General features: G+C 40.5%; 3 protein-coding genes across 3 annotated transcripts; 1 reads left to right on the top strand and 2 right to left on the bottom strand.

Annotated features, from left to right (window-relative positions):
* Nucleotides 1-3,301: 3,301 nt before the first annotated feature.
* Nucleotides 3,302-5,391, bottom strand: LOC142896983 (E3 ubiquitin-protein ligase NEURL3-like). Its single transcript, XM_076038968.1, has 4 exons — nt 5,333-5,391; nt 4,335-4,844; nt 4,080-4,184; nt 3,302-3,874 (listed from the first exon to the last, which is right to left on the bottom strand). Exons 1-4 carry the CDS (start codon nt 5,382-5,384, stop codon nt 3,675-3,677), a joined length of 867 nt encoding a protein of 288 aa, XP_075895083.1. The 5' UTR covers nt 5,385-5,391; the 3' UTR covers nt 3,302-3,674.
* Nucleotides 5,392-7,089: 1,698 nt separating this feature from the next.
* LOC142897025 (E3 ubiquitin-protein ligase NEURL3) lies at nt 7,090-9,330 on the bottom strand. The gene is made up of 4 exons (XM_076039031.1): nt 9,134-9,330; nt 8,429-8,962; nt 8,156-8,278; nt 7,090-7,996 (listed from the first exon to the last, which is right to left on the bottom strand). The coding sequence occupies exons 1-4, from the start codon at nt 9,180-9,182 to the stop codon at nt 7,788-7,790; spliced, it is 915 nt and encodes a 304-aa protein (XP_075895146.1). The 5' UTR covers nt 9,183-9,330; the 3' UTR covers nt 7,090-7,787.
* Nucleotides 9,331-12,265: 2,935 nt separating this feature from the next.
* On the top strand, nt 12,266-14,964 carry nkx6.3 (NK6 homeobox 3). Its single transcript, XM_076039003.1, has 3 exons — nt 12,266-12,948; nt 13,736-13,905; nt 14,595-14,964. Exons 1-3 carry the CDS (start codon nt 12,531-12,533, stop codon nt 14,826-14,828), a joined length of 822 nt encoding a protein of 273 aa, XP_075895118.1. The 5' UTR covers nt 12,266-12,530; the 3' UTR covers nt 14,829-14,964.
* Nucleotides 14,965-15,434: the final 470 nt, after the last annotated feature.

The following is a 15,434-nucleotide window of genomic DNA, read 5'->3' as shown; positions in this document are numbered from 1 at the left end:
CCACTTTTTCGTTTTTCTTACATAAAGAGACTTGCTGTGCATTGTGTCTAATGTAATGTCTTCGTGTCCAAAAGGAATTGAATGTACTTATAATTTTCTTTTCATTTTACGTACACACTAAAAAAAGAAGATTAAAAAGACATAAAATCCTGCATGGACGAGAAACTGTGTGTAGGAAAAAGTCACTCGTGAAAACTTTTCTTCTTTTATCCTTTATTGAAACTCCAAAAGTTATGTTTTTCAATATCTAATTGTTTCTGTAAAGGATTAATGTATTTCACTTCACATCAAGGCAAGCCTTGATATTTTTTATTTTATTTTACAGTTTGCAACTAATAGTCATTGTATTGCAATTATACAACAACTTTTTCAATTTCAATTTATTGTTAATAGGATAAACCCTTGAGACAAACCATCTCATTTTCGAGGGTGTCCTAAAGTCAAAGGAGATCCTTCGACTTATATGGGCTGTCCACTGGCATTCAAAACAACAACAACAACAACAACACACATTTAGCTAACGAGCGGAAACAAACAGACTGATATCATGACACATTAAACACCAAACATACACCGATGAGTCACAAAATGCTCAGTTGGTGGTTCAAGTTCATTGTTTTTAGCAATAGATGCAATGGAGACCTGTTGTTGAGTACCACTGGTCAAAACGTTTTTAGTTGTGTTGTCACCAACAGGAGTGATTTGAAACTTGGAGTGAACCTGAAATACGACCTGCTGGATAACAATCGAGGTCCAGTGTCCAGTAATACAAATACCACATCACTCGTTTGTCCCTATGTAAAAAAAAAAAAAAAAAAAAAACATTATTATATAAGACAAAGTGACTGTAATCAATGAAAGTTTAAAGCATGCAATAACTAACTAATAAGACTGTGCACTATCAGACTGAACAAACTACACACAAAGAGATGCTAAATAGGAAGAAGTGCATGGATGACAGCAGGAGTTTGGTTACTGAGACGGGTGTTGTTCTCTGTTTACGAGCGCATTGAGATCACGGCTTCTCTTTCCATCTCTGCATGACTGACAACATCCAGTTGACATCTATCCACAAAGACCATAATACACACACACACACACACACACACACACACACACACACACTCACGCACACAGTCATTTCATTTTTATGAGGGAAATAAAATACTGTTTAATTTAGTTTCATTCTTGGTCACTTGGAGACATATTCCCGGAAAGTATCTGTCATTTTCTGCAAAACACCTGCAGGAGGAGATAGTTGGGGAATAGAGACCAGGTGGCCAGTGTCATGTGTTTCAATTCAGATCAATTTAAAAATAAAAAAAAGTGTGAATTAGTTTAGTAGGCAACAGGTTTTGTGCTGGAAGAATGGGGAGTGATATGGGATATTAAGCCCATTAGAGTTGAGGGGGGGGAAAACTCTCTGTGCAGATCAGTGTGTCTTGCTCTCCAGGCCATCCTGGCTGTGTATGCCAAGTGTGTCTCTCCTCTCTTCCTTGCACAAAAGGAAAAACAACTCCTGGCAAATGATTCCTTGTAGTTGACCACCTACAAGGCCAATGAAGCTGATTCTGAATCTATCTTATCAGATAATAGAGTTGGTCACTAAATAATAAACAAAGAACAAACAAGTTATACGTGGGTCAATAGCTGAGTGAGATAGTTTATTTTTGCAAAGATTTCGATTTCTTTTCAAAAAGGTTTCCACGAACACACAACCTTATTCATCATAATATGTTTAGGAAAATATGAAATATGTTAAGAATTCATTTGTTTACAAATCTAAATTTTGTTTCAAAATGCTGATGATAGTAAAAGTATAATAATGCAAAAATAATGATTGTGTATTAGTACAAAATAAGATGATATCTGCTGTGTTTTCAACATTTCTAATGAACACATTTTTAAGTTGTATTCTGGTAGCAATAAAATTTATTCTAAAATAAATAGAATAATGGTAGACGGCGACGGCAAGACAAATGCTGACCATTCACTGATTTCAAAGTCACAATCACATTTTGTCAATGTGATTATTTGGTTTGATTTTAATGCTAAGGTGAGAAGAGCTGCTGAACATCAGCAAATAAACTGTGTTGTGCCATTGATTTATCTGATCATAGGGTGAACTATATCTGGTCATGGCCAGATTCATGCTATAATATAATAATAACAATAACACGTGGACTGTTTTCTTTCTGCTGGTTATATGAGGAGGATTAAGATTCACCAGCCCGTCAAGGTGCAACACGAAGTCATTTCATTTTTATGAGGGCAATATAATACTGTTTTGGTCACTTGGAGACATATTCCAGGAAAGTATCTGTCATTTTCTGCAAAACACCTGCACAAGGAGATAGTTTGAGAATAGAGACCAGGTGGCCAGTGTCATGTGTTTCAATTCAGATCAATTTAGAGTAAAGCAAAAAAGATAAAAAGTGTGAATTAGTGACAAACAGGTTTTGTGCTGGAAAAAAGGGAGCGATATGTCATATTAAGCCCATTAGAGTTGGGGGGAAAAAAAGATTTCTCTCTGTGCAGATCAGTGGTGCCATGACACCTGCTGTCAGGAGCATTGAAGACCTTGTGTGTCGTGCTCTCCACTTGGCTGTGTGTGCCAAGTGTGTCTTTCACTGTCTCTCCTCTCTTCCTTGCACAAGAGGAAAAACAACTGCTGGCAAATGATTCCTTGTAGTTGACGGCCTGCTTGGCCAGTGAAGCTGATTCTCTGATTCTGATCTATAAGTTATCAGATAATAGTGTTGATCACGAAATAATAAACAGAATAAACAAATCGCAAGGGGGTCAATGACAAGTAAGAAATGCCAAGTAAGCCGAGTAAAATATATACATATATATATGTGTATATATATATATATATATATATATATATATATATATATATATATATATAAAAAACAATTTATTTATTTATTTATTTTACTTTTTTTTTTTTTTTTTTTTTACTTTTTTTGAATTGCTTATTTTTGCAAAGATAACCCAAAGGACCCAATGTTTTTCATTTTAGACATGAGCTGATTTAAGATATACAGAACTGACGGCAAGTACATAACCTATGCTATTTCTCTCACAAAGGAGAATAGAGACAAACGAACAGTATATTTACGACATTTAATTTTCAGTCATGTGTTCAAAACATTGGTTCGAATTACACAACGCACACAAAATAAAAAAAATCAAATCATGTACAGTGAAATAAGTACTCTAAATACATATATATATATATATATATATATATATATATATATATATATATATACATATATATATCGTTCATTCCCGATACAACAGACTGGTCATTGCTTTTTACATATAACTTCGAAGCAGGTCTTCAAAATTATTTAGGTTTGCCTTTACCTCTTGTTAGCATTCACAGTGAATGTAAGAATACAAATTTCAATGAAGTTTATAATACACTTAAAACATTTCAGATAACTTCACACTTCACATTGTTATTCAAAGTATATAGAAAAGTGCTAAAGCTGAAAATTATTATTACATAATTTACAACTCTATTCTATAGTACTTTTTTTGGTTCACATGTGCAATTGTGCTATACAATATGTACAGTTAAAATATGAAAAAAAAAAACATTCACATGATGAGGTGAAATACATTCAGTTGTTGACACTGTCGCCATAAGGCATTGGGGTTTGTTAAGTCTTTTCTGTAGGATTCTCAACGTCACCGGTCCTCAGCTTGTACTCTGGCTCCCATATATTCTGTCGACACAGGGGGCAGCTGCCAAACTCGTAGATGACTCTGGACAAACAGAGTTGACACAGACAGCGATGTCCACAGGGCAGAGTGATGCTGGCCTCTCCCACCATGCACACCACACAGTCGTCCACACTGCCTGGACGAGACCCAAAGAGACAAACCACCGTCACACATCGCCCACATAGAGATCAACTACGTCTTGGTGCAGCATGAACAGACTAAGTTTCAGACTAAATCACATTTGATTGTTGGTTGTCTCTCTCTTTCTCTCTCTCTCTCACTCTCTCTCTCTCTCTCTCTCTCTCTCTCTCTCTCCCTCTCTCTCTCTCTCTCTCTCTCACCTCTTGGGGCGTTCATGCCAGGAAGAGACACGCTCTCATCGTGACCCGAGTATCCAGGTGCAGGGCAGGACCGTCTGGTGCAGAGAAGTCCTCTTTTGTGTGAGCCTACATTGGAGGATAAAGTAGTAAATTAACTCACACTATATGGAACACTTGGTGCAAAAATGATTTTAGCATTGCCAGAAAATGGAAGAATGGTCAAAACAAGCAGCGACACAAAGGCAACCATTGCTGGAGTGCAGTGTGTGAACTCACCCAGCAGGAAGATGGATGTCGTCTGCCCATAGACGTCAATCATGGCCCACAGCGGTTTGCTGACGTCCACTCCTGTTTGTATCCGGCACTTCAGTGTCTTGTTCTGGATGTATATGGAGCCTCCATGAGACACCCACAACTCCAGCTCTGAGTCTGTCTGGCTGAAGAGTTCAGGCACAGGAGCAGCCCAGTGACCAGGACAGTCAGTGAGGTCAGGAAAGGCCAAAGGGGGCAGCGGCAGCTGTCTGGCTGCTGGATCCACAGTGGTGAAGCCCACACGCAGAGCTCCCTCCCAGCGCTGTGCTGAACCGACCAACTTCAAGCGGATCTTCTCCCTGATCTTCACTGCACGGCTACTGAACACAAGGCCGTTCCTGAACGTGGTAGCTGCCCTCGTGGCCAGTCGAGAGCCTTGGCTCAGGGAGACCTTCTCACCCACAGCCTGGTCGTGGAAGCTCAGGGGTCCCAGGCAGGAGCTGTTGCACTGGTGTGACAGCTTCTCCTCAACAACTGCAAAGAGAGAGCGGGCACATGGATGAGTAAACATGTTTTTGTTTGGATCTCTGTAAAACTACCTACAACCTGATTGTTTTCACCAAAAAACTATGTTGCAAAAAAAAATTAAAAAAATTCTAGCAATCTAAAAACGTTTTAGATTAACTTGTGCTATCACACGGGATGAATTAAAGCTATGTCTCCATTTCAACAAAACGAATTTGTCAAAAGTGGCCAAGTTGTACCAAACAAATTAAATAAATGAACAATAAATCTTGCACACGAGTTAAACGGGAAAAAGTCCCTTATGCAGCTGGGAAAGCTTGTTTTCCCACCAAAAACGGACAGACCATAATCTCATCATCTCTGACAATAAACGTTGTTATCTTCCGTTGTTCTCACCAATTTTAAGCCCTTCGTATCAACAGGTAAATGACATGTCTTGACACATCAATGAAGTCAATAGTCTCAGTAATTCTGTTCAAAGGAAACTCGTTTCTCACCATTGCTGTCCTTTCTTTCCATTTCCAAGGGTTGGACACATTTGCTGTTCATGTCTTCACAGATGATGTGTGTGTCTCATGTGTCTCGCTTTTAATGCCATCGATAAGGTAGGTCGGCTGGATGGCTTGGTGCACGGTTGTAAACAGTGGGCAGGGCCATGTGCATGTGAGGGACTTACCAGTTTGGTTTCCAGTAAATCACAGACTTTGGAGCAGCAGAGACGTACGGTTTGGGATCAGGTGACGTGCATTAATTTGCTTTTCTGAACAAAATAAATTGTAAAGCATTATATTACATACCGAATAACTGATGAGGTTGCAATTTACAGGATTCATGGTTGGTAAAAGGGTGGAAAATACAACACAAATGAAAGAGTCAAAGGAAGTCTATCGAAAGAGATGCCTAGAATTGGAACATGAGATTTTCACTCATGGTTGTTTGCTTTATATGTGGCCGTGGTATAAAACTGAGCACTTGTGCAGGACATAACCCTGCCTTCACCTGAGGAGAGCTGGGAAAGACGACAGCAGCCCTACAACCCTGACTGCAGGACAAGCAGAAGTAGAAAATGAATGAATTCATTTCAGTCATTACTAATAAGGGTAATAAAACAAAAAGGGCCTTTTTATGCGTGACAGAAAGTCTGTCAGGAAAGACTTGGAGGCGTAAAGAAGAGAAGAGACGAAAACAAGGACAGGGGAAAAGATGCAACTCACGGAAAAAAGGACAGAATTAATTGAACCAGAGTGGAGTAAGAATCAGAGGACAATTTTGCTAAATGTGTACTGAGGCAGCTGCCGTGACAAGCGTGTTTTCAGTTCAAACAGCAGCCATGCTACCAAAGCAGCACCTCGACAACTGCGACTCTATTATAGTATGAGGAGTAAAGTCAAAGCAAAAAAGTCTTAAAGAGAGGGAAATGAAGAGGAACGAAATGATATCAAACTCACACACACACACACACACACACACACACACACACACACACACACACACACACACATATATATATATATACATATATATATATACATATATATGTATATATATATGTACACACACACACATATATATATATATATATATATATATATATATATATATATTCACACACACACACATATATATATATAAATTCAACACCTTAATCTTGGTAAATTGCTTCTCAGATAAGATGTGCTGTTGTTGTTATCTTAACAGACATAGTTTTAATGTTTTGTTTGATTTAATATGACAAACAATCCACTTTAATGTGTCAGCAAGAAGCAGACGTGACTGTAACAATAAAAGTTTAAAGCTGACTGGAAATAATTGATGAGAGCATTCGGTACACTATCAGACTAAATAAACTCTATGACAGCGAAGCAGTGGATAATGATTGGATGACATCCTGACTGGTTATCTTATTTTGGATCATTGCAGCCCTGACATTTAGAAAGTGTGGGTGTGTCTCTGTTTACATTAAGATTGAGATCATGGCTTCTGCTTCCTTTTCTGCATGGTCGATAACATCAACTAATCATTTATCCACAGAAATCTCACCAAAACAAACTTTCAGTTGAGCATTTTCCTTGAAAGGCTCAGCGCACAACTCCTGTTGTCGGTGTTGTGCATCCCAAGTTCTTTCTTCCCCCTTCTGGAGCCACTGCCCTCCTCCCCCTGCCGAGGAAGGAACACTGCTTGGTGTAAATGATAAGCTAGCATGCTAAAATGGAATGCTAAACCCGAGGCAAAGTTAGGCAATTAGTAAAAGAATCGATGAATTCATTTATTGAATTATTTTTTGGCGCACATACGTCGTAAAACTACGACATCTAGTGGTGAACTCATTTTGATCGTAGCCGCTCTCTGTCTATTAAACCTTATCTTATCAGTCCTTGAGTTGATCATTAAACCGGGTGGCTCAAATCCGGGTAGAAACAATTAACAGTGTTTTTAAAGGGGCAACACATGCTCTTCATTTTGAATGTGACTTTATTGGTATTGAACTGGATTGAGATGAATTGGATTGCTAGCAACAAAAAGGTTTGCTTTTTCAAAACACTCAAAAAGGAGAGCACAGTAGACAGACAGACAAGAATGTAATGATCATGTTTATCTTCAGAATTATTTTCCAATCAAACAATAAGTACAAAACATTGGTTACCTTGGTCATTTTACAAAAATAAAGATTTAGATTTTCAAACACAGTTGATGCAACTGTAAATACAACATACTTGTCACACATTTTAAGCAATGTCCTTTTAAAATAAATACAGTATATAATTATGCAAAATAAATAATATAAATATGAATGTGTTTATCAAAAGTCACAGTAACCTCAAGTTTACAAAACATTTTTAAATATTTTTTCATGTGCTGCACATTATGTACTATGAAAATTAAAAAAACAAAAAAACAAAAAAACAATGTTCACATGATGAGCTGAAAGGCGTTCAGCTATTGCAACAGAGCTCAGCTCCGCTCAGTCTTTTCTGTAGGACTCTCAACGTCACCGGTCCTCAGCTTGTGCTCTGCCTCCCATATATTCTGTCGACACAGGGGGCAGCTGCCAAACTCGTAGATGACTCTGGACAAACAGAGTTGACACAGACAGCGATGTCCACAGGGCAGAGTGATGCTGGCCTCTCCCACCATGCACACCACACAGTCGTCCACACTGCCTGGACGAGACCCAAAGAGATAAACCACCGTCACACATCGCCCACATAGAGATCAACTACGTCTTGGTGCAGCATGAACACACTAAGTTTCAGACTAGATCACATTTGATTGTTGGTTGTCTCTCTCTCTCTCTCTTCCTCTCTCTCTCTCTCTCTCACCTCCTGGGGCGTTCATGTCAGGAAGAGACAGACTCTCAGCGTGACCCAGGAACAAACCCTCAGGTGAGTATCCAGGTGCAGGGCAGGACCGTCTGGTGCAGAGAAGTCCTCTTTTGTGTGAGCCTACATTGGAGGATAAAGTAGTAAATTAACTCACACTATATGGAACACTTGGTGCAAAAATGATTTTAGCATTGCCAGAAAATGGAAGAATGATCAAAACAAGCAGCAACACAAAGGCAACCATTGCTGGAGTGCAGTGTGTGAACTCACCCAGCAGGAAGATGGATGTCGTCTGCCCATAGACGTCAATCATGGCCCACAGCGGTTTGCTGACGTCCACTCCTGTTTGTATCCGGCACTTCAGTGTCTTGTTCTGGATGTATATGGAGCCTCCATGAGACACCCACAACTCCAGCTCTGAGTCTGTCTGGCTGAAGAGTTCAGGCACAGGAGCAGCCCAGTGACCAGGACTGTTAGTAAGGTCAGGAATTGCCAGGGGGGGCAGCGGCAGCTGTCTGGCTGCTGGATCCACAGTGGTGAAGCCCACACGCAGAGCTCCCTCCCAGCGCTGTGCTGAACCGACCAACTTCAAGCGGATCCTCTCCCGGATCTCCACTGCACGGCTACTGAACACAAGGCCGTTCCTGAAGGTGGTAGCTGGCCTCGTGGCCAGTCGAGAGCCTTGGCTCAGGGAGACCTTCTCACCCACAGCCTGGCTGTGGAAGCTCAGGAGTCCCAGGCAGGAGCTGTTGCACTGGTGTGACAGCTTCTCCTCAACAACTGCAACATGCTTCTTCTTAAAACCTGCAATTAGGAGTAACAATTAAAAGAAATATCTACATAAATATACCTAGCTTTGTGTATTTGCAAGTAAATTATATAAATAAAAAAACGATTTATCTCCGTTTCATGATTTCTCCCATCAATAAAGTCAAAAGATTTCTTTTTAAAGTACAAATAAAGTTCATTTCTCACCAGTGTCGTCCTTTGCCATCTTCAAGAGCCTAACACTTCTTTTCTTCATATCTTCATAGACGGTGTGTGTGTCATGTATCTTGCTTCAAGTTCTAGTGCAGTGAAAGAGGCGTGTCGGCTTCCAGTCATAGTGCACGTGGTGTGTGTCAATAAACAGCCACATGGGAGGGAGGGACTCAAAAGCTCTGGAAAAATACCAGTGTTGGCAGTGTTCAGCTTGGCTTCCTGTAAGTCTCTGAGTCATGCCATTGAGACGGTATCTGTTTGAAAAAAAGACATCCATGACAAAGCTTTGCATTCAAACTGAATAAATCTTGAGCTCATACTGCTTTTCCCCTCTCGTACACTTATTGCAGAGTTACTGAAGAAGTCTGAAGAAAGTGCAGGTGGACATGCTAACATGGCAATACTAAAATACTGACACTAAGAGGAAAGGCTGTTTTGCAATTCTTCAATTAAAAACTCCTTTTAAAGTTCTGGACAAACAGCTTGGCTGTTGAACTGTGAGTGTTTTGAAGGCATAAAATCAAAGATATTAAAAATTGACACTGGGGGAAAAACTGAAGCATTAATTAAGTACAATGTTGAACTGAAGTCAGCCTCGTTTAACATTTCCTTGGCTTCCTGTGTTTCTGGGTCTTTAAAACGTTTCTACTCTCTTACACCATGAGTTAAAGTTAAGATGGTCGTATTCCAGACAATTTAACGCCAGGGAGACTTAACAAGGGAAATTTCCCCACTCTTCTTACTGGGTCAGACACTGGTTAACAATGTTATTGCTAGGGGGGGGGGGGGATCCTTGATTGCTTCATCATCATGTTAAATGAGGTGGCGAGCTTCCCGTGTTGCGCCGTAGCCGCCACTGAACAGAAAGCGTTTCGTCTCAGTGTATGGAATGGAAGATTGAACCACAACAAAGTCAAAGAACAGGATCACTAATATTTCATGACAAAGAAAGATCCAATTGAACGTGTAGTGTATTTACAGTACGGTGATAGTGTAGACTTTGTAGTCACTCACTAAGTAATTTTAAGAAACGTGTTGTCTTCCCTTAACAATGCTCAAGCCTATTCTGTTTCACCTTAGTGTATTATGTTGCTAATGCATGAAGAATCTCTCGAAAAAAAAAGAAAAAAAAAGAAACAACCTCCTTTTTCACAGGGTCCGTACAGCGGCATGATCTTACATCATGGAAAATACCACCTCCTAGACACTCTGATATCCTGTTACTTTGTTCTGATGATAATATAAAACATTGTGGCTGAAAGAAATTCCTTCTAATCATGTGACAGGATGTGGCCATAAATGGAGGTCCTGGAATTGCCTCATCAGCATTGGAAAGTTTTGAGCTCCTTCCTCCCTTAAAGTTCAAGGCCTTTTTTCAAAGCTTCAAATCACTCCTGTCATGTGTGAATGTGGGGAATTTCAATCTCAGATGACAGTGTGTCTTGGGGTTTTTACGTAAAAACATAGTATGTATAAGGAAACCATGTGCCTGCAGCTGACTGTAAACATTAGGAAAGAATTCATCAAACACACGAAGACTCAAAAAATGAACAGTAATCAATGTATGCATATCATATACATCACATGTCACTGCATTGTCAAGGGACGGTTTCATGTTTTTTGTTTTGTTTTAAAGAGTAAACTTTTTTAATTTAACCTTCCTGATTGAATATTTTCTTCTTTTTTTTTCTTGTTAAAGAAAAAGTACACAGCATATATAGTTTACCGCAAAATTGCTTACTTAATGCTTGTATTTGGAATCTGACAATTATTGTATATTGTATGAACAGTTTCTATGTTCAAACCAGGAATAAACAAATGCTGCATATGCTTTGTATGTGACAAACAGTATGACACAAACACCACAGCGGTACAAAAACACAAAGTGGAGCTTGTATACTGTAGCGGACTGTAGCGGATGTTTCAGCTCATGTATTTTGCTTTAAGTGTCTCCAAAAAAACATAACAAGATATTGAATCAGATGAAACAAATGAACCTAATGTAAAATAAATAATTGTTTCAAAGCAAAAGTGCTCAGTTACTTGTCTTCCTGTTACAGTTTTGTGTACTAAATTTGTCAAATAGCTGTGATTATACATCCCAAAGACCCATTTTAAAAAACAGCCAACATCAAACTCGGTCAAAAGTTACAATACAATAAAGATGTTTTTCAGTAGTTTGCACGACCCTTCAGTATTGTAAACTGTTGCAAAACATCCCAGCTCAGCTGTCACGTCGTAAATAACATCATAACAACGTACTTTACCACCTGAAGTGAAAAGTAATGACTCACATTCCAGAATAAGGGCGAGTCTGTGAGAGCTGATTTGAATTTCCGGGTCCATCCAAGAGAGTGTGAGTAGTTTATAGTGTATACAGTCTAGTTTATTGGCTTCCATATCGTGTCATATCTCTCACACCCAAATCGAAAGTAAATTCCACTGCACATACAGTTCTCTATTTACAGCTTCCCAAAACTGTCGCCCTGCTTAAACTGAAGCTTTGTTGAACCTTCTGTATATTGGACTGCAATTTTAACAAAGGCAGCAATGCGACGGCCTCAAATAGTGGAGTGAACACCTGACTAAGGTTTCCTCAGTCTGAACAAGTCGAATATATTTATTATTATTCAAATACCTCTCATCAGCATAAAGTCAGCTATGACTCATATGATGGGAAACAGTGCTTCTCTGTTTTGAGGTTACAATGAAGAAAAGCAGATGATGGTAAAATAAAATAAAAACAGATGAATGTTTTTTTGGTAAATGTCACAGTGTCGTCGCAAAATGTACTTGGCTTCCTCCAGCATGCTTGAGCCAGCAGCTCTTCTGGGGTTCAGCCCCCTCTGCTCCACCACTCTTGGTCAGACATGGCAGGCCATCAAATGGGGAAAAAAAAAATCAACTTGTTCCCACTCCACCTGTTCAAAAAACTATTAATCTGCTGCCTGCCAATGAAAAGCTCGCCCCTCACAGAGGGGCCAATAGGAAGACATTGCAGCTGCGAGACCCCGGCCAATCCCTGGCTGCATTCTAATGCGGGCCCATCTCTTTCACGGTGACACTTCATTTTCAGATCCTACTTATTTATGATGTGTAAGGGGGGACCTGAAGGAAGGACAACACTGAAATCTGCGTCTGGGGGGCAAAGTTGTGCAGGACTTCAGATATGGGATTATCGGCGAGAACAAGAGCTGAGGGGCAAGAGTGAAGTCTTGACGTGCTTCTCCGCTGCCTCCTGATGTGGAGGTCACTTTGGCAAAGGACGGGAATTTAACTACTCACCTTGCTCTAAATTGTCACTGAGCTGCTTGGGGAGGGGTCGACGTTTTCTTTCCAGACCATATCGGATGTGTTACTGAGACCTGCAGGCAGAGTCAAAGAACAACCCATGGATCCCAACATCCAGGGGTCTTTCCTGTTCAACAACGGCCTGAACCAGTTCCCCACGGACCTCAAGGCCCCAGTGTGCCAGTACTCGGTGCCAAACTCTTTCTACAAGCTCAACCCGGGCCTCAACAGCCAGCTGCCGCCGGGGACCCCTCACGGGATCAGCGACATCCTCAGCCGCTCCATGGTGGGGATGGGCTCCGCAGGCACCACCACCACCCTGCTGTCCGGATACTCCACCATGAGCGGCTTCGGACCCTCCGTCACCAGCACGTCCGTGTACTACAACCGAGACTACAACTCCAACCTGGGAGGATTCTCCAAGCCGGGAGCCGAGTGCACCATGAAGAGCCGCGGTGTGAGCTGCTGGGCGGAGAGCAGCTGTGACTGGAGAGGAGCAAGGCAGCAGTGCTCCAACAGTGAGTCAGCATCCACCGACACAGACATCACACCCTCTCAAAGCCTCTGTCAGAGCACTCGTAATAGAAGAGACTCACCTGGACAATAGAAAGATTTTTGATGCTGACGCATTGCTAGAAAACATCATCCATCCGTTCGACTTTGTCTGGCAACTTGGTGCAAATTGGATAAACATGTCAATTTTATTGTAGGTTTACTGCTGATGTTTTCAGTTCGAGTATCTTGTCTTCAGCAGCAGCCCTAAACCATGGTAGTAATAATGATCAGAAAAAATGTAATATATAAAATTCTGGTTGACTTTCCTACCCAAAAATTTGGCAAAAACATCCTGCATAAAACGCTGCGTATTCTGAATGACATTTGAAGGTGCCAGTAACCTGTCCATGGTGGAATATCTGGATCTAGAAATTCCCATGATTACAGTTCCTTAAACACATCACAGTTCCCAGGTCTTAAAAAACTATTAATCAAATTTGGTAGAGGGATTTAATATTGTGTTTATCAAAAGGTGCAGACGGGACAAAAATAGAGAGGGTGAGGTATTTTGAATAAATGTCAGTGATAGGTGTGGACGATGGTGCAGTTACAGTTGACAATAAACGGTTACATAAAGTGCCTAACCAGTGACATGTCATAATAATGCAATCAAATGAGATCTGTTGGATTGTTTTGTTTGCCGGGAAAAAAACAACTATTTTATCTTCTTCTTTTTTTTTTTTTTTTTAAATGTATACAGTATGCAGATATTCATTTCTTCTAACCCTACCGTTCTGTTGATGCTCTCAGGCGGGGTTCCTCTGGGAGACATGTCTGCCAGAAAGAAGCACACCAGACCCACTTTCAGTGGGCATCAGATATTTGCTCTGGAGAAAACATTTGAGCAGACAAAGTACTTGGCCGGGCCTGAGAGAGCGAGGCTGGCTTATTCTCTGGGCATGACGGAGTCACAAGTCAAGGTAAACAGACACCATGGCGACACCAATACTGTGACAATATTGCTTATATGCATTATGTGGTATACAATGAATAAGGTGACTTCTAATTGTAGTTGTGCTTTTGTTTTGTTTTTTTGCTGTTTGTACGAACTGCATGATGGCATGATGCAGACCAGGGGTAGGCAAACTTTTTGACTGGTGGGCCAAAATGAGTTCTAAAATTTGACAGAGGGGCTGCAGCAGCAGATGGATGGAGTGTTTTGGTGACCCACCTCATAGGAGAAAAAATGTATCATAGGATATGTAGAAAACATGTGCTGTAACGTCTGTTAAAAATTAACAAAGGCATTACAATGAGGCATGTCTTAGAAGCCCCACAGTATTTAGCTCTTTATTGAAATGACTCGTAAAACACTGAACAAAATGAAAGAATTACAGCATTTTTATTATCATTACTATTATTATTTTTTAAACTTACTATTATTATAATTAGTTCAAGTTCTTAGTTCAGGTTCCAGATCAAAAAACTTAACGGGCCGCATATGGCCCCCGGGCCGTAGTTTGCCTATGCCTGATGAAGGCTAATCTGTGGCGTCGTTGGAAAGTGTCCACGAAAACAGAATAATGGGTCAGGTTTGCCACTGTATGACAAAATTAAGGAACACGTTCACGCAAAGTGTCGAGGTTAACGCTCCAGCTGCTCCGCTCAGGTTTGGTTCCAGAACCGACGCACCAAGTGGAGGAAGAAGAGCGCCACGGAGCCCAGCTCCACGCAGGCCGGCCACGCGGCGGGCCAGAGCGGCGAGGCCTCGGAGAACGAGGTGGAGGACGAGGAGTACAACAAGCCGCTGGACCCGGACTCGGACGACGACAAGATCCGCCTGCTGCTCCGCAAGCACCGCCGGGCGTTCTCGGTGCTGCGCCTCGGCCCGAACCACGTCTGACAATCTCTCAACTCGACTTGCGCGCGTGCAATCGGTAATTAGTGACGCACTTCCTCACTCGCGCGACCCCGGCAAGCACGTGCGCATGCTCAAATTATTGTTTGTATTGTTTTGTTTTGTTTCGATGTTTAAAATAAATAAATAAATAAATGAATAAAAAAATAAATAAAAAGTTTATTCGGTTCTTATTTAATTGTGCATGCGCAGGAGGAACGCAGCAGTTTGTAAATATCAGTATAAGATCAGATATACGTTAAGGTAAAAAAAAAAAAAAAAATGTTTTGTGTTGTTTCCCCAAATGTGTGTGTATGTGGATTGGGATGAATTGCATTTTTTCTTCTTCCTCTTTTTTTTAATAAATGGGATTATAAAAATGCATGATAATCTACCAAAAATAAAAAAAGCTGTTGTTATTTTGGTGCTTATTAAAAGTTGCATCATTTAACAAAACCGCTTATACTGATTACTGTACTATATTACTGATACACTACAGAGTAGTATTACAAAATATTTTACATAATTAAGACGTACATGATGATACATTATGATTTCTATTGATATCAGACCAAGGGGATGTAATGCAGAGTGCAGGATTTTGAGTGTCCA

Source organism: Nelusetta ayraudi, unplaced genomic scaffold, assembly GCF_046127955.1.
Source record: "Nelusetta ayraudi isolate G7.1 ecotype Tasmania unplaced genomic scaffold, CSIRO-AGI_Nayr_v1 ptg000058l, whole genome shotgun sequence".
Lineage (NCBI taxonomy): Eukaryota > Metazoa > Chordata > Actinopteri > Tetraodontiformes > Monacanthidae > Nelusetta > Nelusetta ayraudi.
Note: the sequence above shows the minus strand (reverse complement) of the source record. Positions and strands in the feature narration are given on the sequence as shown.